Source organism: Protomyctophum bolini, assembly GCF_963924005.1.
Source record: "Protomyctophum bolini genome assembly, chromosome: 4".
In the NCBI taxonomy this organism is placed as follows: Eukaryota; Metazoa; Chordata; class Actinopteri; order Myctophiformes; family Myctophidae; genus Protomyctophum; species Protomyctophum bolini.
In genome coordinates, this window is record NC_137865.1 from 44,289,602 (window position 1) to 44,312,638 (window position 23,037).

At 43.8% G+C, this 23,037-nt stretch overlaps 1 protein-coding gene across 1 annotated transcript in view; it reads right to left on the minus strand.

Annotated features, from left to right (window-relative positions):
* Positions 1 to 23,037, minus strand: part of mbtps1 (membrane-bound transcription factor peptidase, site 1) — a 35,749-nt gene that overhangs the window by 3,600 nt on the left and 9,112 nt on the right. The window contains exons 3-21 of the mRNA XM_080762618.1: positions 22,934 to 23,037; positions 19,693 to 19,905; positions 18,632 to 18,742; positions 18,121 to 18,230; positions 17,682 to 17,798; positions 16,394 to 16,461; positions 15,741 to 15,843; positions 13,644 to 13,795; positions 11,373 to 11,534; positions 9,354 to 9,498; positions 8,603 to 8,791; positions 7,606 to 7,781; positions 7,257 to 7,372; positions 6,025 to 6,181; positions 2,886 to 3,010; positions 2,613 to 2,690; positions 1,884 to 2,024; positions 339 to 470; positions 81 to 207 (exon numbers count right to left, since the gene is read on the minus strand). The exon at positions 22,934 to 23,037 is cut by the window's right edge and continues 160 nt beyond it. Of these exons, the coding sequence (XP_080618744.1) occupies positions 81 to 207; positions 339 to 470; positions 1,884 to 2,024; positions 2,613 to 2,690; positions 2,886 to 3,010; positions 6,025 to 6,181; positions 7,257 to 7,372; positions 7,606 to 7,781; positions 8,603 to 8,791; positions 9,354 to 9,498; positions 11,373 to 11,534; positions 13,644 to 13,795; positions 15,741 to 15,843; positions 16,394 to 16,461; positions 17,682 to 17,798; positions 18,121 to 18,230; positions 18,632 to 18,742; positions 19,693 to 19,905; positions 22,934 to 23,037 (2,526 nt within the window). The remainder of the gene's footprint in view (positions 1 to 80; positions 208 to 338; positions 471 to 1,883; positions 2,025 to 2,612; positions 2,691 to 2,885; positions 3,011 to 6,024; positions 6,182 to 7,256; positions 7,373 to 7,605; positions 7,782 to 8,602; positions 8,792 to 9,353; positions 9,499 to 11,372; positions 11,535 to 13,643; positions 13,796 to 15,740; positions 15,844 to 16,393; positions 16,462 to 17,681; positions 17,799 to 18,120; positions 18,231 to 18,631; positions 18,743 to 19,692; positions 19,906 to 22,933) is intronic.

Sequence of the window (23,037 nt, forward strand, 5' to 3'; positions counted from 1 at the left end):
TATGTCATTTCTGTTCATGAAAAATGAATAAATTTTAAGTTGAAAAAAAAAAAAAAAGGTGACAAGTTAGTTTGACTGACCTGGGCGCCGTCTCGTTCAGTGGCTGAGGCTTGGCCCAGGAAAGATGAGGACAGGCAGGTAGGGGGCGGGGCTTAGGGTCTCCCAGATGAGGCTCAAGAACCTTGGAGTAGCGGTACAGATGGTTGCCTGGAGAGGAGAGGAGAGGAGAGTGAAGAAAAGAGGAGAGGAGAGGAGAGTGCTTGGTTTAGCTATACGTACAGTATTATGGAAAAGGGCTGCTTGTGTGTGTATTCATTGTGTGTACATGGCCTGCTCACCTTCTAGTCTCAGAGGCAGTGGGCGGTCAGCACCTGTAGGGGGCGTGACTCTGCTGTGAGAGTGACTGAGGCTGGGAGGAGTCATACTATAGGATGTGTACTGCAGCAGAGCGTCGAGCAGCCAGAAACAATCTGGAAGGAAAGCAGCACAGAGGACATTGAACGTGTGTGTGTAGCAACGAAGAAATGTGTGCGGTCAACCAGATGGCTGGAATGGCATGGAATCTAGATCAGGGGTTCCCAAACTTTTTTGGACCAGGTACCCCTTTTGGGGTAGATATTTTTCCAGGTACCCCCTCATCCTCGCAACACGGATAACAAATAAATGTATACGTCTAAATGTAGACGTTTAAATGTAGACGTCTAAATGTAGACGTCTAAATGTATACAGACGTCTAAATGTAGACGTCTAAATGTGTACGTCTAAATGTAGACGCTAAATGTGTACGTCTAAATGTAGACGTCTAAATGTAGACGTCTAAATGTGTACGTCTTCTCTTATGGGGGTCCCTGGCATATCTTTTCAAATGGGGGTCCACGGGCTAAGTAGTGTCAATTTGGGGGTCCTTGACATGAAAAAGTTTGGGAACCACTGCTTTAAACACTTTAGCACTTTATGAACATGAACAAAATAGATGGGTCCCCCCTGGAACTCCCTCAGCTACCCCTGGGGGTCCCCGGACCCCACTTTGGGAACCACTGATCTAGATGGCAGGTTAAACCGGTTTCATTAAAGCGAAAGTTATCTAGCGAGATTAACTTAGTCAGTTATCCCTGGCTCAGTTTACTCATGAGCCATGACTGTTTCATGAAAGCAGTGGCACATACGTTACCATAGTAACTTCTGTGAAGCTAGCCTGCTCCAGACCAGGCTAGCGTGTTATTGTTGCTAAGATGATATCGGCATAATACTTCTATACATAGATTTGTGGTGATATCGGTCACTAGTATGGCACTGCATTGAGGCTATATTGTAAATTGTCCAGACACTGGACTCAAGGTGCTGCTATGACAACTGAATTTGGTCTGGTCTGTCATTTACCTATAGAGTGACACCTATATCTATATTCTGCTACCGTCTGCTGTAAAGAAATACACAGATTTTGTCCTTCATGAATACAGAAAAAGCTCCATCGTGTCATGTTATTCACATCAGTCTCCGTAATTCCCATTCGCAGAGAGAGAGAGAAAGGGTGATTGTCTTATCTTTCTGTCTGTCATAGATGCAGTTGGACTCTTATCTTTCTGTCTGTGGCTGTCATAGATGCAGTTGAACTCTTATCTTGCTGTCTGTCATAGATGCAGTTGAACTCTTATCTTTCTGTCTGTGGCTGTCATAGATGCAGTTGAACTCTTATCTTTCTGTCTGTCATAGATGCAGTTGAACTCTTATCTTTCTGTCTGTGGCTGTCATAGATGCAGTTGAACTCTTATCTTGCTGTCTGTCATAGATGCAGTTGAACTCTTATCTTTCTGTCTGTGGCTGTCATAGATGCAGTTGAACTCTTATCTTTCTGTCTGTCATAGATGCAGTTGGACTCGTACCTTTCTGTCTGTGGCTGTCATCTATGCAGTTAGAGTCTCCATAGAGAGCGATGCGACCCCCGCCGTCAGAGGGTGTTTGATACAACCCCAGAATAGGAACACCTTCCACCACCGCTGTCTCCTGCTTCAACACCTCCAGACCTGCGCGCACACACACACACACACACACAAACTTTCTGAAGACGTGTTGCATCTTGGATCAGAGGAACGAACATGGTGTACTATGGGTTTCTATTAATCAGTGCCACGATTAAAGAAAATACCATGACATTTTATTTTACTTCAAAAAATAGGAATTTAAAAAAAAATCCAAAAAGGTAGCACATCCAAAAATTAAACAAGCGGGGGACAAAGTACTCACTTTTCCATTTCTTTATTGGCACACACCAAAAAGGAACGCTTACGCGTTTCGGCTATGCAGCCTTCATCATGCTCTGATGAAGGCTGCATAGCCGAAATTTATAGCCGAATTTTTAAAATTCCTATTTTTTTTGATGTATACTTGATTTGGGTTTGGCACCCCACTGAAAGCCATTGCTGATGTGCAACCTCTTTTTCTCATTTTATTTTACTTATTTGACTTATTACTGTCGTCGATGATTTGCATTTACCAGACCCTGTAGAGGGGAAGCAAACGCTAATGATGTTGCTACTAGTGAGAACATAATTTGGAGGCAGCGTTTGGTTTGCACTCAGCCTGGTTCAATATTTTAAGGACGAGACGGATACCTTGGTCTTTCAGGTTCTTGGCAATCACTATTCCGTCTTCTGGGAAACGGGCGATGCTACAGCCTGAGGCATAGTACACTGTGAAGAGTGATAGAGAGAGAGAGAAACAGTAAGATATACATTTGTATTTTGACTGAAGTAAAAAAATCTTGAATACAGGTATTTTACTTGTAACAGAGCTTGTGTTGGGTTGTGTTGTGTCTTGTCTGTGCCGTGGAGGGTGTATTCAGAGTGACAGATGACAGATTATAAAGACAAAGAGATGCGTCCTACTGTCATGGTCAGCCATGGTGAAGTCTCCCTCGTACAGGCCGTCGCTGAAGGCCATTCCCCACACCGAGATCAGGTCATTCAGTGCTGGCACATTAGCGCCCCCTGTGTCCGGCATCCACCACTGTCTACAAATCCAAGTAAAGAAACGTCGTCGACTGATTTCTACACGCACACTATAATCCAGATTAAGCACCTGTTCCTGCCCGCAGATACCACGAGCAAATCACTCGGATGACATTGTAATCAACAAACCATATATTATGCTCGAGGAACATTTACACAGACAGAGCACTAGAGTTTAACCCATTCTGACCGGGAACCCATTTTCGTGTTAGCATCATGTTATGCTTTAACTATTGAAAAATAGCAGATCTACAAGCTCATAGCGCGCCACCGAGTGGCGCGCTACGAGCTTGTAGGTCTGCTATTTTTGAAAAATCGAAGAACGACTGACATTTTTAGAATCTGATCTCCGGTCAGAATGGGTTAATCAGACCAGTGTGTGTCCAGTGGAAACCTGGTATGAATCTGATCTCAGGTCAGAATGGGTTAATTATTGCCAGCAGCAGCATACATCAGCTAAATAATCCCCATAAGTAGAGCCAACAAAACCACCACCACCACAGCCTGAAGGCAAGATAATTACTAATAATAAAGATAATGAAGAAATTAAAAACAACCATATACAAAATTAATATTACAACCATTATGTGGTGTAACGGCAAACCATCCATCAGGGCCTGTGTGTAATTAAAAAATAACTCACAAGTGGTGTCTCCATGTTGAAGATGTTATTTAATAGGTTTCAATGCCAAGTGGAAAGAATTATAAAGCACTCTTCACGGATCGGGCCTCTTCACGGAGCACGACCAGGGATTGCTACCATATTATACTATGCCTAATGCCACTATTCTGTATATTATCTTAACATTCTTATACTTACTATTATGTAAAGTGTCTTGAGACAACTTGTTGTGATTTGACACAACATTTTAATTGAATGGCCTAACTTAACACTAGTACAGTGACACTGGTTTTATGCGTCTTAAAAAGTCTGAACTGACTTAGGCAAAAATAATTTAAATACGTATATAACTCAAAAGAACAGTAAGATCCATTTGTTTTAACCACATCAACTCTAGCATCCTTGCATCCCTGCAGGCTGTGACATACTAGGGTCATGTCCAGGGGGTGTACTTGTACATCAAGCTGCCTCACGCTTGGCAAGCAAGAACAGGCTCAGCAGCCTCGTCAAAGTGGCCAGTAACTCATAGAACTGTACAAGAGGCAGATACTTAAGAGAGCCTCCTTCCTCCTGGACGTATCGGATCACCCACTTCGGTCTGAGTTTGAACTGTTGCCTTCAGGTCGTTGGCTGAGGGTGCTCCGCCACAAAGACTAATCGGTTCAAACTATCCTTTGTCCCGGCTGCTATTCAACTGCTGAACAGTAGATAGCACTTTATTCTTGCCTCTTTGCACATACTGCCCACTAATGCACTTTTTCTGACTTTGCTACTATTGAATGTCATGAATTCTCTGTTCTCTAGTGCCCTGTTCTTAGATCCTAGTCTTGTATTGAATGTTGTTGTTGTGTGTATTTTTTTACTATGATCTGGCTGAAAACCAATTTCCCACAAGGGACAATAACGCCAACCTTGAACCTTGCTACAGAAACAGGAGATAGGATCCTGCCCTATGGGCCTCATGGCTTGGCAAGGCTTACTTATTGGCACTGCCTTCATGATTCAATTCGATTACAATTCACCTGGTTTCGATTCTACGATGCATCGCAATGCATGATTCAGATCATTTGAAAATGACGTGATCTGCATCATCTGCCCCAATTTCCGATCACGTGATCGGTTCGGGACAACCCTACTTACAGTACAATGCATTAAAACGCGACACGTTGTGAACTTGTAGAAAATATTGGCTATTCTTGCTATTTGACGTACAACAAAGTACGTACAGTATATAGGGGTTAAGTGGTTAACCCATTTTGACCTGGGAACGATTCTACAAATGTCTTCTAAATCCTGACTGTTTTCTTGAAAAAGCTATGTTTTTCTATGTCAGTCGTTCTTTGTCACTTTTCACGATTCTTCACAAATAGCAGAGCTACAAGCTACAAGCTTGTAGATCTGCTATTTTTCAATAGCTAAAGCATTACATAATGCAACACCAAAAGGGGTTCCTGCCCAAAATGGGTTAAAGGGGCATACCACTCATTTTCAACATTACCATGTCATTATAAAAATAATAAAAAAGTCATTCTGTGTTTCCTAGAACTGGACATTAACATCACATTAACATGGTGAATCACATCTTGATGATATCAAGATGTGATGTGAAATGTTGAAAATGAATGGTATGCCCCTTTAACCACTTAACCTTAACTTTAATCTCTTATGTGAAAGAGATAAACTATTTTGAAGGACCCAGAGGCTATATTTAACGGTATTTAAGGGTTTCTAAGGACCTCCTGATGTACTGTGACAGTTAAAATGGGATATTAATGGAGCCAATAATGAATCCTCTCAGCTGCATGAGAAATTAAGCTGTGAACACGAAACCCCACAATGGCCTTCATCTATATTAAACCATTCATATAATCCTATAATGGTGTACAGGAGAACAGCTGGCACACCTTAACCACCTCTACACTAGCGTCCCTTTAATGGACTCACGAAAGATGAAAGATGATTGTTATTTTACAACTTGAAAACAAGAGACGGCGAAAACGACCCAAATAAAACTAACACGATAGGACTCGTGTTTTTGGTGTTGGAAATTATGAAACATTATGACTAGAAATTACAATTCCGTTTGCCCTTTAGGCTTCGTAAGAAAAACGCAGATATGACAAATAACTGAAATATACCAAGACATTACTGTCATTTAAAAAATAAAGCAGACAGTTTATCTGATTCTACAAGCTGTAAGCTTGTAGAATCAGATCGTTCTGTCATTTCTGCTTTGTATTAACATTTTTCAACATTGACACGATTATGACAAAATGATAGCGGTTATGTATTAATTGTGATAACCCTAGTCACAAGATGTACATCATTCTACTTCAGCAAGGTGTGTGAGCATTAGAGTGCACCTGTGCGTGTGTGTGTGCGGTGGGATCATACCTGGTGTTCTCGTCGTAGAACTTGACCTTCCTCATGACGGAGGTGTTGTACCAGTCGGCGAAGATGATGAGCGACAGGCCGTTGTCGATGTCTCTCCTCAGCTTGGTGATCTCCTCTGGGAAGTACTCCTCCTCGCTGTCCACCATCAGTAACGTGCCTGTGAGGTGAGAGACAGACAGACAGACACAATGAGTAGACATTTAGTCTACAGAGAGTAGACATTTAACGTGTCTGTGAGGTGAGAGACAGACAGACACAATGAGTAGACATTTAGTCTACAGAGAGTAGACATTTAACGTGTCCACCATCAGTAATAAATGTCCACCATCAGTAACGTGCCTGTGAGATGGAGAGAGAGTAGACATTTAGTGTGTCCACCATCAGAGACACAGAGGAGACATTTAGTCTGATGTCCTGACGCTCATAAGGTTAGGCTTAATGAGCAAGAGGTGATCAGTTGATCACTTGTAATCATCATTAGTGTGTTGAACGGTTTAGAGACTTCAGCGCTTCGATTGCCTAATTTATACTCTGACGTACAACACGCTGCGTGCCGAAAATAGCCTATCTACAAGAAGATGGGCTTGTAGATCAGCTGTTTTTGGTGTGCACCGAGCTGTATGTGACAGTGAATAAATTGGGCTTATGACTGCATCTACCGGTGCAGCAGTGAGGGAAAGGGGAAACTGCATTTATAGCTTCTATAAATGCAGCTTTACAGCTCGCATTTATAGTGTTGTTTTCGAAGACTAAACCGGTAATGAAAAATGTTCGTTGATTACCTTTTTGGGAAACTAAATGCTATTTTCAGCATGCAACCAAGTGTAAAAACAGGCATTCCAACGCAATCAAGGCCTACCAACATACATTGTTGTAGAGTTTAGTCGACTAAAATCGTATGATATTTAGTCAACTACAACTAGACTACTTTATTTTGTTTTACATTTCAGATGGCAAAATATGACTAAAACTAAATTATAATCAAAACCTCTACCCCACTCAGCTATGGTCGACCTACAACTCTAGACAGGTGACGTAGATAGTTTCGCCTAGTAATAATATATATTATTTATAACGCACTTTACATTTGAAGCAAATCTCAAAGTGCTACAGGCAGAAATATTTAAAAGAAAAAGAAAAACAGTTAAAACATTCTGTGGACACCTAAGCAGCTAAAAGGTTAAAAGAAGTCACGGGCAGCTTAAAAGTCCAACTAGGCCTGGTGCCCTCACCATACTGGCTGGCATCAAAGCAGGTGATCGGCGCTCCCAGCACCTCAATGAAGTATCCCATGCTTCTGAGATGCTGGTACATATCTCTGAAGTTGGTGTGAATGTGGTCTCCGTTCCTGGAAACACAGAGAACAGCACACAGAAAAGATTTAGCATTTCCAGAAAAATAAAAGAGACAGACAGATGGGAGACAAGAGAGAGCAGCAGACACAACTTACAGTAACTCATTCGCCCGGGCCAAGACCGCCATCTGGTGGCTGAATTGTGTTCTTATTTTGAAAGGCGTTTCACTCGGAATTAAATAAAAGTGGCGAGGCCTAGGAAACGCAGCGACACCGTTACCACTCACCAATCTAGCGGGTCATTCTTCATACGGAGGTTATCCCGTGGGAAGTAGCCCGGCGGGTAGCGGAGATTGTGGTACTGGTCCCACAGCACCCTCTTGCTGCGCGGAGGAGTCGGTACGATCTTCACCTTGATTGGCAGCTTGACCGTGGAGGTCAGCTCCCCACCGCCGGCCTCAGACTGCACAGGACGGAACAGGGGAAGCATTTAATTTGAGTTTTCCTGGTTGACACGGTCACTTAACGCAGTGGTTCCCAAAGTGGGGTCCGGGGGACCCCCGGGGGTCCTTGAGGGAGTTCCAGGGGGTCCCCAGCTAAATAATAGTTAGGAACCAAATGGACCCTTGTGGGGTCCATTTGTACACTCGCGTCCATTTGTACACGCTTGAGTTAAATGAACAGTGATTTTACGATATAAACCGGGGTCGCAGATATAAAAATGACATTAGTGGGTTAAATGGGGATCCGTAGCCTAATGCATGTCACACTGTCGGCCCTTGAAATTAAAATGGTTGAGAGTCACTGCTAGAGTCATAAAAATCTTAATCTGGCAGTGAATAGGTTAAGACTAGGAACACCTCAGTCTCAAGTAAAATTTGAGCTAAAAAACAAAAACACTTTGTCCATTAAAAATAGATATACAAGTGACACACTGTGAGCTTGTAGATTGGCTTTTTGCCTTTATTGATAGTTATTAGTGAAGACAGACAGGAAAGAGGGAGAGAGAGAAGGGGAGAGACATGCAGCAGAGGTCGTCATGAACGGGACTCGAACACGCGACGCGCTGTCAGGCCAGAGCCTATATGTGGCATGCGCCTGGACCACTTGGTCAGCGGGCGCCCCGATCTGCTATTTTTTTTAAACTCAAAACGTTGCTTCTGGGCTTCCTGGAACAAAATATTTTGAGATGGGGGTCCGCAGCCAAACATATAATTTTGGGGGTCCTTGCCATGAAAACATTTGAGAAGCACTAATAGAAACACACAGCTTGAAGCCACTCACGTCATTCTCTGCGGGCGACGCCACGGTGACCATCACATGACCCTGAGCGATGCCTTCCCATGATGCCGCTTTCTTGGCCACCGAGATGGAGATGGCCAGGTAGCCCGCCCACGGCCACAGCACCGGCGAATAGGAGACCGCCACGTCAATGTGGTCGCCGTTCTGAGGCAGGTAGGGCTGCCAGATAGGCTGGATGGGATGGAGACATGATCATTTAAATGCTGTTTAGTGTTGCTTTTGACAGCTAATTTGAATTTAGTTTTAGTCAGTCTTTTGAATAAAATTCCATTTAGTTTTAGTCATATTTTAGTCATCTGAAATGTTTTGGTTTTAGTCTAGTTTTAGTAGATTAAATCTACAGTTGATTTAGTCGACTAACATGTATGTCTTCTTTTATTTCTATAGTTAAAGATCCTGAACTCTTCATGATTGTGTGTGAACAACCAATCGAAAGTCAGAAATCCTTGTAAGTTGTGTGAACAACCAATCGAAAGTCAGAAATCCTTGTATGCTGTGTGAACAACCAATCGAAAGTCAGAAATCCTTTGATGAAGTACAAGCCAGAGTTGTAGTACTTGACTTAAGCCCTTTGTTCCTCAAGGGAGCATAAGCCATTGACAAATGTCTTCCACGTCATTGGATTATTGGCGGGCGGTTCTTTTGAGATCTCCCCAGTTGAGTCTGTCGGTGTGTGTGTGTGTGTGTGTGTGTGTGTGTGTGTGTGTGTGACTGTGTGTGTGTGTGTGTGTACCTTGTCGACAATCCTGCCGGTGACGCCCATTCCGTTTAGAATGGTCACGTTGACGATGGTGGGCATTCCCCCGTAGTAGATGGGCTGGGAGCAGTATGGCCACATGTACGGACACTCTGTCAGGTCGATGTAGCTAGGAGACAGGCTAAACACACAGAAATACACTAGGAGACAGGCTAAACACACAGAAATACACTAGGAGACGGGCTAAACACACAGAAATACACTAGGAGACAGGCTAAACCAGGGGTGTCCAAAGTGTGGCCCGCAGGCCAAATGCGGCACTGGGATAAATGTAATACGGCCCGGCTGCATCTATTACATTTATCCCAGGACCGCATTTTTCCTTTTTTTTTAATATATATTTTTTATCCTGTGATTTTGTAACCCATTTTTCACCCTTGTGTCAATTATCTAATGTGATCCTGGGCTCTACACACCCTCCACCAACCTGGGGAGAGCAACGGACTTCAACTCATGCTTCCTTCATGCCCGAGTGTCCAAGTTGCTCCTTTACACCCGACAGGGGTGTGGAAGGAAGTAAGGAACACGTTATTCCAACCAGTTCCTTTCCCCTCCATCAGGCCAGGGGGAGGCATTCAAGCTTTTTAACCTGGGCATTTCCCAGAATATAATTTGTCAGTGTTCCTTGTTCCTTGTATTATTATTTTTACGTTGCTCGTCTGGTTACATTTTGTAATGTGACATATGGCTGAAAAAAGGCTGAGAGACACTTTTTGTTCACAGCACACACCCGACAAAAGACCATTGATGAAATATTCATGATGATATGATGAGTTCAATAGAATCGTTTAAATGCAATGCACATGTATGTGACTTTGTTATAGACTAGTCCGACGCTACATTATGTGACTTTGTTATAGACTAGTATGTCACTACATTATGTCAGGAGATTGGTTGGCCCTTGGGTGTTTTAATATTTTCTAATATGGCCCCCTTTGAAAAAAGTTTGGACACCCCTGGGCTAAACACACAGAAATACACTAGGAGACAGGCTAAACACACAGAAATACACTAGGAGAAAGGCTAAACACACAGAAATACACTAGGAGACAGGCTAAACACACAGAAATACACTAGGAGAAAGGCTAAACACACAGAAATACACTAGGAGAAAGGGTAAACACACAGAAATACACTAGGAGACAGGCTAAACACACAGAAATACACTAGGAGAAAGGGTAAACACACAGAAATACACTAGGAGACAGGCTAAACACACAGAAATACACTAGGAGACAGGCTAAACACACAGAAATACACTAGGAGACAGGCTAAACACACAGAAATACACTAGGAGACAGGCTAAACACACAGAAATACACACCATGATAGGGAAAGTAGTCCGTGCGTGCAATGTTGTGTGTTCATACAGATGGATTAAAGCTACATTTAATTGTGAGCTTGTAGATCTGTTTTTTCTCCACTAGTTTGGGTCTCAGGGCAAACGTCTAATTTACATTTTTGGTCTCAAGCTAAAAGATTTGGGAACCACTGGTGTAAAAGACTCTTGCGTGTGTTGAAAGTAACTAAAGTAACCTATTACTTTAGTTACTTTCCAACAATATTATTACCTTTTTCCAGTAACTAGAAATATAACTAATTACTTTCACATTTTGAGTAATAATATTACAGTTACCAAGTCACAAGTTACTATTTTCACGAGCCTTGGCGGTAATGGAGTGTTTATAATGGTAGACTAGGTTGGGATGGAGTTGCTTGATCCGTTCTGGATCTAGAAAAGATGCACACGTTTCTCTGCGTCTGAATTAGATGTGGAAGGGCAGACCTAAACCGTCCGGAACAAACTGAGTAGTGTGAGATGTTTTGGGACAAAAGATGCAATTACTGGGGGAGAAAATAAAATAAAAAGTAAAGTAGCAAGTTGCTTTTTTTTTTGCCTTCCAGGGATTCATATGTAAACTAATAATCTTAAGTAACAGGTAATATATTATAGTTTTTGAGTAACTTTTTTTCACGTGGTGTCTCCAGGCCTACCTGGCTTGGGGTCGGTAGCTGTTGAGGATCTGGTAGGCTCTGATCAGGTCCAGTTTTCCGTGGCCCTGTTCGAACATGTTGACACCAGGCAGCCTGCGGGCCGACGCGATCAGAGCCTGCTTCATGGAGGCTGGGTTCACCAGCTCTCGGTTCAGCACAGTGCTGGGGGTTAAAGGAGAACCACGATTGGATTAGTGTGTGTCTCTCTCTGTGTGTGTGTGTGTGTGTGTGTGCGCATAGGAGAGAGAAAGAGGGCTGGTGGATTATCCACCAATGTTCATGACATTAATTTAATAATTTCCCTTTCTAACACATTCACCGTCGATGACGGAGAATTCATGAATACCTGGGCAGTGTGTTTTTAAATGTACTGTTCCCAAGGGAGAAGGGAGTAGACAGGAAGGGTGGTGTGGTGTTTAACAACAACCATATCTGCTATCTGTCCAGTCTAGTCACACATCCGTGCCGGGAATGCCAAACCACAACAGAGAGTTTTCGCCCCAGAGACCAAAGGAGATAACGAGTGACTGAGAAGAAATTCTAAAGGGCCTGCTACTTTTTGTCACGAATTGTAACATTTTGGGGAAACTAAAATAGGGCTCATCTCCTCTTTAAGAAAATTACTTAACCACTTAAGCCATATATAATTCGGAATTAGACGATGTGTTGCATCGTGACACATTGCCTAACGTTACCAAGCCCAGAATAGGGATATCCTTTTATCTTTTTGAGTGAGGGCAGCTTACACATTGGAACATGCTGCCAACACAAACATAGGACACAAGTTTGGTCCTGTAGAACCAAACTGGGAAAAAAAAGGGAAAGAAATCACACTCGTGCTGAGGAGTGAGGGGCGCCTTGGTTTGCTTTTGTACGTCACAGAAGGGGCATTCTTAAAACAAACAAAAGTCCATAGACTTGGCTGACACCGACACTGTTTTTTTGTGAGCGGGAAATTGCAGATTTTTGAGGGTGACAAACTTCAAAAGTCCATAGACTTGGCTGCCACATGACGTCATGTCTGAAAGCCAGACGTTGGAGGGGCTAGTGGCCCTCAAAAAAGAAAATAATATAATATAGATCTTAAGATTCATGATATGGACTCTGCCAGGGTTATGATACTGTGAAAAGGGAAGGCAGTCCGCACGCTCCCAGTCCCAGGCACTTCATTTGCTGAGAAATAATGTTTTGACTGTTTAAGATCCAATTTAAGATCCAGAGAAATAATGTTTTGACTGTTCCCCCATCCAATTTAAGATCCAGAGAAATAATGTTTTGACTGTTCCCCCATCCAATTTAAGATCCAGAGGTAATCGTGCCTTCGCTGTTGCAGCACCCACTCTCTAGAAGTGCTCAGTCCATTGAACTTTTTAAAGGCGCAGTGAAACGGAAAAGGTGAACAACATGAAAATGGTGTTTCCACATGAAACACCGGTCTGAAGTTTCTGAACCAATCAGAGTGTCGCATCCCTTCAGGCGATGGGACGGTAGCTAGGGACGGTGGCTAATGCTATGCGCAACAGCGTGGTGTTGTTTGTTTATAAATCAGACGGTCGCCCAGCACAACCAGTTTACTGTTATGTGGCTTATTTCTACCCTATAATGTTTTCAGAAACATATTTTAGCGTGATGATTAAGTTGAAACCGAGTAATACACTGTCTGAATGTTATCTTGAATGGAAATAAAAACGGAGAAATCTGTAATCAGAAGCAGCTGTGTTGCATGGATGCGCAGACATGGGGAATTAAACATGTGAGCTTCATTTTTATTGGCTTTTATCGATGTGTACCTCTACACGTCATCACGCAGCACGTTTTCGTTTTAATAAATAAATAATACAATCGTTTTTATGGACCTTTGATATAAAAACACACAGAAATGAGAATTTTCCCATTGTTTTGGCATCCATTGTTAGGTATGCCCATATGATGACCACGGATATGGTCTAAAAGTGTGAAAAACTTATTTTTCATTTCACTGCGCCTTTAATTCTCTTCTCAAGACTCTTTTCTATGGCCTTTTATTTTTTTATTTTTGTCATTGTCATGAACCGTTTCATTTCTTGTTGTTACTCGTTTGATGTTTTTGTATTTTGTATGTATAACTGTCTCTAGAGTTTATTGTGTAAAGCATTTTGGTCAATCTCGATTGTTTTAAATGTGCTATATAAATAAAGCTTGATTTGATTTGATTCTGGGTCTTCGCCAGGCATGGGGTCGACAACAACGTTAACAGCATAGGGGCGAGTCAACAGTGGTTCTGATACCGACCTGGCCAGCAGGGTGACCGCCCCAGCCACCACCGGTGATGCCACACTGGTGCCAGACAGGGAGCGACAGCCCTCCTTCATCCCTGACCCCCTGACCCCTGACCCATAGGTCACGATGTCAGGCTTCACTCGGCCATAGCCACCTGGCAGCTCCTGTAGACACACACACACAGAGAGAGAGAGAGAGGCAAAATGAAGACAGAAGTTGATGAAGAGAAAAAGTGACGATGAGAAGTTGAGCTTTTGAAAAGATGGATTATGGCAGAAATGGACAGAGACAGGAGTGACAGATGGAGTGCAAAAACATGGAGAGTGAAGGCTAGAGTAATGGCAAAAGACGGAGAGAGAAAGTGAGAAGGATATTGGGCTGAAAGGGAAGTGGGACGGTTCTGTTTTTTACTTTTGTGTGGTTGACTGACTGTGAATATGGGGGCAGAATACGGAGAAAGGATCTGGAGGGACTGACTGAGTAGACAGCTGGGGGTAGGAGTTACAGCTAAACGAGTAGATGACAGCCTGGGTCTACGACTGATAGAAGAGCTGGTATGTGCAGGAGACAGGAGAGTGTTGAAACGCCTGACTGGAGACGACAGAAGGAGCAGAAGTACGCCTTGGATGACTGAAGGAACAGAGTGCAGAGCCCAGGGTGGCTTTAAGCTCTGGTCTACTGCAGATAGATAAGTTGCTGTGTGGTGCAAAGACTTCTGAACGATGGCATTTACCCTTTGGCGACACCCGTGTGAGAGAGAGTGCAAGAGAGTGAGCTAAAATAACAAAAGTGAGCAACATCCACAGCCACAATACTAGAGGAAGAGAGAACAACGATGTGGTACCACCCTCTTATAAAACAAACATGGGAGAAGTATCTAGCCTGGATTCCAGCCTGATTCGCTGCGTTCCGTGAATTTGTTTTGTCACTCCGCCATCAACACACATTGAATACTGTTTCACAGACTGGTCTTGCACAGGTGTGACTACTCTCAAACCCATAGAACAGCTCTACAAGAGTGTGCTCAAAGTGACAGGAAGCCATATCATCTTTGTAACATCCTCCGGAGGCTAATTATTTTTTAGTTTTGATAACTTTAACATTTTCAAACAGGTTGGGGTCATATACAAGACCCTACATAGTCTGTGCCCCCCCCCCCCCCCCCCTAAGTGAATTCATTAAACGAAAGCCCGATAGGGGAATCAGTACCAGAGCCACCACTCGAGGAGACTGCGAAGTGCCGCACCGGCAAACAACATTCGGCCAAAATGTCCTCTCAGTACAGGGTTGTGTAGCATGGAATGGCCTTCCTCTGCGTATAAGGGATTGTGCTACATTTCCCTCTTTTAAATACAATTTGAAAAAATGGTTGCTTGAAAACCAAAGCTGCAACCATTCATGATTATTTTAGGTGTATTTATTTTTCTATGCTGTGTTCGCTATGTAATGTTATGTAAATGTATTCCACTGTTTGACTATCTGTTTTTCCGTTTCGCGTTTCCTGTGAGGAATGCGGATGAAAATGAGCAACTGTGCTGTATCCGGTGTATTTACATCCATGTGTCGTCCATTAATATGCATTGTCCTGTCCAAATAAACAAATAAAGTAAAGTAATTCTGGACAGCCTCCTGTTTAACTCGAATTTCATACCCAGTGCTGTACATAATTATTTGGGCTAGTTCTCAAAGGAGCACCTGTACATGCAAGTTGGTGCGCACGGTGGGGGAGGGAGGAAGATACGGAGGTTTCTACTCTGCCACAATGTTATGCTGCGGCAGATGCAAAAGATAAAGATGCTCACAGACAGTGTATTTGTAGGCTAGTCGTTAAGCAGAAGGAGGACGTTTGTTAGCAGCTCAACCACTGAAACCAAAACGAACGTCCAACACAGATAAAAGTAATTACTCCTCTAGCACTGCCACCCAAGTGTGGGGCCCTGACCCCTTCCCTCAAAAAAATGCAGATCACTGGCTTCCTTTAAAACAGACCAATAATCACTTATCTGTATCTCACTCTGTACTTGACTGTACTCTGTTGCCGTTTACATTTCTGTCTAATAAACTAATCAATCAATCAATCAATCAGAAAGAGATCCGGGTCTAGCATACCCAGGTCGTCATTCCTCTAGAAGAGAATCTGGCGATGTTGTCCTCAAAGTCGATCCCTCCGACTCCAATCACGTCCATCTGATCTGCAGGGTTGTTCAGGGTCCTGAGCCAATGATGTTTGTGGGGAAAAAGACGGAGAAAGACAAAAAACATGAGCACATAATGAGTCACATCTAAATACATATACAATTGTGACAATGAACAGGAAACAAGCCCAAATTGATTAAATCAATTAATTACCAGCTGCATTATTATTATCTGTGGGTCTGCTGCTGACGTTATGCCACTTTTAGTGTTATGCTCAAATTAGTGACCCTAAAGAATTCTGAGGCAACATGGCTGGAGACGAGGCAGCCAATCAGAACTGCTCGACTAGCCATGCCGTGCAGACGATGGGATGTTATGGGTTGTTGCCAGTGGTGGCAACTGTCGTGACAGAAATAAGCTAAGCAGCCTCCAAAAACCAAAGCAGGCAAGCAACTGTAAATGAATCCACGTTAGGCTGGAAATATGCAGGCTTGGCAACCAGTGTTGCCAACTGGTGACAGAGCAGGCTCAGCAGAAAATGATCTCCTGTCGGGACTTTCACAAGCTAATATTGACCAGCTTGCAGCTGGTAAGAAATAGCTGCTGATTTGAAGCGATAAACGTACCCGTACAGAGGTCCATCGTTGCCGATAGCTGAGACCATGATCACTTTGTTAGCGGTGAGCTCCCATACCTGTCAGAAGCAGAATCAACTTTATTGTCACACAGTTTTACAAGTAAAAAAAAACGTGGGTGATAGTTCCCATTGTGTACTTTTTTTTTCTCCAAGAAAAACAAGAAAAGGGAGAGAGAGGGGGGAAAGGCAGGAAAGAAGAAATGATTGAGCACTTTTACCACAAAAAAGGGTTACAAGTAAAGGGTTTCAGATCAGTAAGAAGCTGGTTTCACAGCCGTTGGGTTGTCAATCAAAGTTATAATGTAAACAAACACCACCTCAAACAAGGAAAGACAAAAGAGAAAGAGGCAATTAAGTTTGCCTTCCTGAGATATTAGTGAAACAAAGCCAGACGAGCGAAAGCAAGGGGTGTGAGGTGAAGACATGCATGGTCACAGGTTTCCTTTCTAGTTCTCAAAACATCCTGTCTGCCAGCGAGCGAGTGATCTGGCAACGGAACTCGCACGACTAACTTTCCTGATATGTAGCGCCGGCCATGGCGCTGCGATCAATCCTGAACCATCAAGCCTGAACCAATCAAATGAACTAATGAATAAATAATGGCAGGAGCGGAAACAAATTAAGCAACGCGGCAGGCGCACACACAAATATACACACGCGCGCGAGTCTGCACAGCGTGCATGCATAATAAATCAAGTATCCTTTAATTATGTCTCCTTCAGCAAAAACAACCAATATGACGGTCTCACTATACTGTCCGACTGATTGAACGATTCTGAAAAATACATTTTGCTGACAGTTTGAACTATACTGAAGGCTATATAAATAATGAGGGTCTCGCTAATGAACAATCCTCAAATATAAATATGAATATAAATAGTACGTCAGAAGTAAAGTGAGGGTACAGATAGAGAAGCTAGGCTACTGTGTTGTCTGTCTACTATGCCATCCAGATGTTGTTTTCAGACATTTTCTACAGGATTTTTTATCTCCTTGAGTTAATTCAATCTAGCTCCGTTTCTCAGCCAAAAAAGATAATTAATGGAAATAAAAAAGGAATACATTCACAAAACCTTGCCCAGAGACACGGCGAGTGTGTTCGGACGTCATCGCTGCACAACACACTGTTGCTCGAGGTAAGTCACTCAGAACACACCTTCATAACTTTACATCACTCGCTAGCTCGCATCGCTGGCAGTGAGGATGGGGTTCGATGTTACACTACACTTTCCTAATCTTTCTTCAGACCGCATTATAACCAGGAAGTGCGTCATCACCTTGTCAACAAAGGGGTGGTCCATGAAGTCAGGGCCCCCGATGCTGAGGTTGAGAACGTCTATCTTTTTCAAGATGGCGTAGTTGAAGGCGTCCAGGAACCACGAGGTGTAGGAAACCTGAAAGAGAAAGAGAGAAAAAGACTAAATGAAAACACAAGTTTTTCCAGCGCGTATCCAGTGCATTATATGTGCTTAAAACGAGAATGTCCATGTACCTGGTTGTTGGTGAAGACTCTGAAGATGTCCAGAGTCTTTATGTAACATTTTATTGGTTTTACTTGTTTTCCTAATAAAGTTGTCTTTTTTTTATGTTCCCTCCCCTGGCCCCCACACATGTACAGCGTCTTTGAGTACCATGCAAAGCACTATACATGTCCCAAATATTATTATTATTATTATAATTATAATTAATGAATGACAATGTTCAATTCATGTATACCTGGTTGTTGGTGAAGACTCTGAAAATGTGGAGTTCAGAGTCCGGGGCGAAGCCCTGACACTCCCTCATACTGGCTATCACTCCCGCTACGAAGGTACCGTGACCTAGGCCTGGAGAGAGAGACAGTCATAGGACAGAGGCCATCATCATCATGTTGCATTTCAGTCCAACCAAGCTGTACTTCACCAGCTCAGTGGACTTGTGGTTAGAGTGTCTGCCCTGAGACTGGGAGGTCGGGGTTCAATCCCTGGCCGGGTCATACCAAAGACTCTAAAAATGGGACCCAATGCCTCCCTGCTTGACACTCAGCATCAAGGGTTGGATTGGGGGTAAGTCCCTGTGACATACTAGCGTCATGTCCAGGGGGTGTACTTGTACATCAAGCTGCCTCACGCTACAGAAACAGGAGATAGGCTCCTGGCCCTATGGCTCGGCAAGGCTACTTAAGCTGCACTTCACATGTGATCTGGTTTCAAAGACAGCTCATTGTCATCAAGCTTATCTTCCTCACCATCGTCCAGTGTCTTCTCATTGGTCCAGTTGGTCCTTTCTTTGACGTTCTTAAAATGAGGGTGCTTCTCACTGAGGCCTGTGTCAAAGACTGCCACCTTTACACCAGAGCCTACACACACACACACACACACACACACACACACACACACACACACACACACACACACACACACACACACACACACACACACACACACACACACACACACACACACACACACACACACACACACACACACACACACACACACACACACACACACACACACACACACACACACACACACACACACACACACACACACACACACACACACACACACACACAATTTAGGCATTTAGCAGACACTCTTAATCCAGAGCATGGCATACATCACATACTGTATATAAAAAGGTAAAACATTTAACACACACACACACACACACACACACACACACACACAAAAGTCTGTCCAATAGTAAAAGTGATGGCATTAACCAATGAATGACCATTTTCTACTATAAGTCCATTCATTAAGAATGAGTTGCTGACCTGCAGTCAAGTCAGTCAGAAAATCTGATAACTACATAAATATACTGTACACATGCTATATTCAAAGGCAGTGGTGGATCATGGTTATCCCTCAAACAACTCTTAAGTTACTGCCTTTACGTGGGTTTCAATGGAGTATGTTACCTGTAGCCTAGAAAAAGTGGCTCTCAAACGGACCCCCTTAACTCTGAGAGTGGGCTACATTTGTACACTCTCAGAGTTACAGACTTGTTTAGAACCTCCTCAAAACACTTTAGAGTCGAAACATAGTTTCTGAAGGATTTTTAAGGCTTGCCAATAATATTATTTGGGAAACATACTGTATTTCTCTTGCATAAATGATCGCATTTCAAGATACTGAACTTCCATGGGCCTGTTCCATTTTAAATTCCTGAGCAGTTGTTAAACGTCAGCATCTTACCTGTGTGTCCCATCTGCCAGAGGACATCAGCCTATAGGATCTGAGCATCTTACCTGTGTGTCCCATCTGCCAGAGGACATCAGCCTATAGGATCTGAGCATCTTACCTGTGTGTCCCATCTGCCAGAGGACATCAGCCTGCAGGATCTGAGCAACGTGTCGGGGAATGGCCCGGAGCAGACGCCGGCTGGAGTGGCGACCCGTGGCGTGCCAGAAGCCCGACGCGAGGGATAGGCTGGCCCGGCGGAAGGGGCGGGATGACTGCCACGACTGCCTCCATCGAGTGGCGTTGCAGGGTGAGGGTGCAGGGGGTTCAGGTGCTACAGAACAACATCAGCCACATTTACAGTTGCTTGTACTGTAACCTCGAAAGAACATCAATAACAGCGTATGTTGCTACGTGCATTGACGTCACTACAATTCCCTGTAGAGTACCACTACCTTATCCTACTGTACTTACCACTCCACATAACATAATCCCCCGGACTAGTGCTGCACAATTAATCGAAAAAAGATTGCAATCTAGATTCAGACACCTATCCTATCCTGTGACATAAAACAGAAATAGCTGGCTGTCCAATTAATTTCAGTCACTCTTATGGTTTTGCTACAAGAGAGAGACTTTACTACATTTTGAATGTAGTTAATGTTCTACAAACTAAAGACAATTATTTTCATGGGAAAAATGATAATCGTGTGAAAATCGAGATTCACATTTGAGCAAGAATCGTGCAGCATTACCCTGGAGCCCGGACCATATTTAGCCAATCTCTCTCCTTCTTATTTGTCTCTCTCATTTTTACATTGTCTCATTTGAGTCAATCTAGTCTCACCATAACAGAACACCACCATTATAAGATCATTAGCAATGCGCAGCAGCAACCAACAAGCGAATCACGCCTTTCACGCCTTCAAAAGGAAATCTGGACCAACAGGGAAAAACATGTAACATTCAGTTTACTTCAAATGAAATGTATACCCAATTTATTTATTATGCCAACTCCCGTCCATGTGTAGCCCGACACACACCGGCTGCGTCCCCCGCGCGGCGCGCACAGCCGCCTCCATTATTTTCAATGAACCTAACGCACACCGGCTCCGTCCGCCGCGCGGAGCCGCGCCGCGCAGCGCCGCCCGGCGCGCCGATAGAATACAGTTCTATTTTCCAGGCGGCGCCACGCGGCGCCGCGCAGCAACGCGCCGCGCCGCACACGGTCGCAGACGGTGTATGGTGGGCTTGTATTGTCCTCGTCGCTGCCAACTCCTACTCGTTTGTCTCAGGGAGGGGGAAGACAAGCACGTCTCCTCTGAGGCTCTGACACACACCAGCTGCTTCTTTTCTGATCATTTTGGCCAGAATAACAGAATAACTATGACTCAGTCATAATTTGCCAGCTGCAGCAAAGCTCTCGTTTATGAACATCTATAATCAGTCTCTGCTCACTGCTTCACATTGCGGCGTTCAGAGTATGGGTTTTATGCCTTTCAGACTACGGGCCCTATCTTGCGCCAGAGACACAAAAATCTATAATTTGGGGATTTAGCATTGCGTAAGGGGCGTTCCCCCGCAAAAATTGCCATCTTGTACCCCAGCCTAAATCCCTAAAACACCTCCGCTATCCGTCACATTATTATGCATAGGTGTGGTTTGGGCGTTATAATTCAATAATTAAACCAATCACCGCGCCACATGCCATCGCCTTTAACCCATTCTGACCGGGAACCCCTTTTGGTGTTAGCACTATGTTATGCTTTAGCTATTTAAAAATAGCAGATCTACAAGCTCATAGCGCGCCACCGAGTGGCGCGCTACGAGCTTGTAGGTCTGCTATTTTTTGAAAAATCAAAGAACGACTGACATTTTTAGAATCTGATCTCAGGTCAGAATGGGGTCATCAGACCAGTGTGTTGTCCAGTGGAAACCTCGTGTGAATCTGATCTCAGGTCAGAATGGGGTCATCAGACCAGTGTGTTGTCCAGTGGAAACCTCGTGTGAATCTGATCTCAGGTCAGAATGGGTTAAGAGAAGACTGCGCAATCCATTATCCATTACCCCCAGTATCCCCAGTGATATCTAATATATCCCATGGCCCATGGAAGAGCCACGTGCGTCGCTGCCTTGGAATACGTTTGGAATACGTCCAGTAGCTCCTCTCCATCATCCACGATTCCACTCTGTGACCAACTCACTCGCAATAAAGCAGGGACTTTGTGCACAATGCACGGCACAAATCAAATAACTACCGTAATCAAATTAAACACTCTCACTTCTGCCGACTATAGGGAAATTACAAGCAACAGAGATTTGTGGAGAACGAGACCTCTGAGCTGTGAATAACTGCTGTTGTGCGTCCAGGCAGCTCAACTCCTGACTATTACGCGTTCTATCAAATTTGGAATTTGCGTTGCGGCTGGTCTGAGGAGGTGCTTTTCCGCTGTCCTAAACCTTTGGGGGCAAGATAGCAATTGTAAGGAAAGCGCATAAATACACTCACGGGTAACACGTCCAGCCGCAAAGAAAGGAGTCGGCATAATGTATAGTTTGTAGTATGGCCGCAAGATAACGGATTACGGATAGTGGAAGGTTCTAAACCCGCTATTTGCGGGTAAGGCATGGCATACAGTACTGTACGTTAGGGCCCTGTGGGTTTTATGGGTAAGTCTCCCATTGGCTTACAGGCAGCCTAGAGGCAGATGAAAAGGTTTCCACTAGGTCGCTAGCAGAGGTCTGGGAACAGCTTTTCAAGCAGCTGGCAAAAAAACAATGTAATTTGAACAGCAGCGGACATTGGTGTGAACTTTTTTCAAGGTCTTTTCCCCCCGAGTTCTGGGAAAGTACAACTGTGTTACTGGTGCTACTAGTGATACACATGCTGTCATTGTTAAGACTTCAGTCAAATGTTATATGGTGAGCTGGGGTTTGTGTCAGTGGGGGCACACTGACTAAAGCCTTTCATGCAATGCCAGGTACAGTGGGGTGACCCACCCTTCTCCACCCCCCCTCCCGCACTCCCCATTAACTCACTAACTACACTCCCAAGGAAGGCACACAGACTCCAGTGTCAAGCTCCCCCATTACTCTCCCTTTCTCTCTCTGTGCACAGCCACACACGGACACACAAACACTTCTCCCTACCTACATCAACACTCCCAGGCTGGTCCCCACGTAGAGCTACGATATGTGATCCCCACCGAAACACAATTGCAACACAGATAGCCAAGACGGAACATAAATACAGACTCAATTCTGAAATATAAAAGGTACATTGCGTTCTGTGGTGAATTGGCTTGCTGTATGTTGTTTATGGATAATTCTAATAATGGTACATTGTTATTGTTTATACTTACAGGGGATGTATTTGAGTGTTCGGAACACTTTCCGTTGTGGCGTCACTCTCTTGATGTAGGGGTGGTCTTCTAAGGTCAACAGGTTGCTAGGCGACGCCTTACGG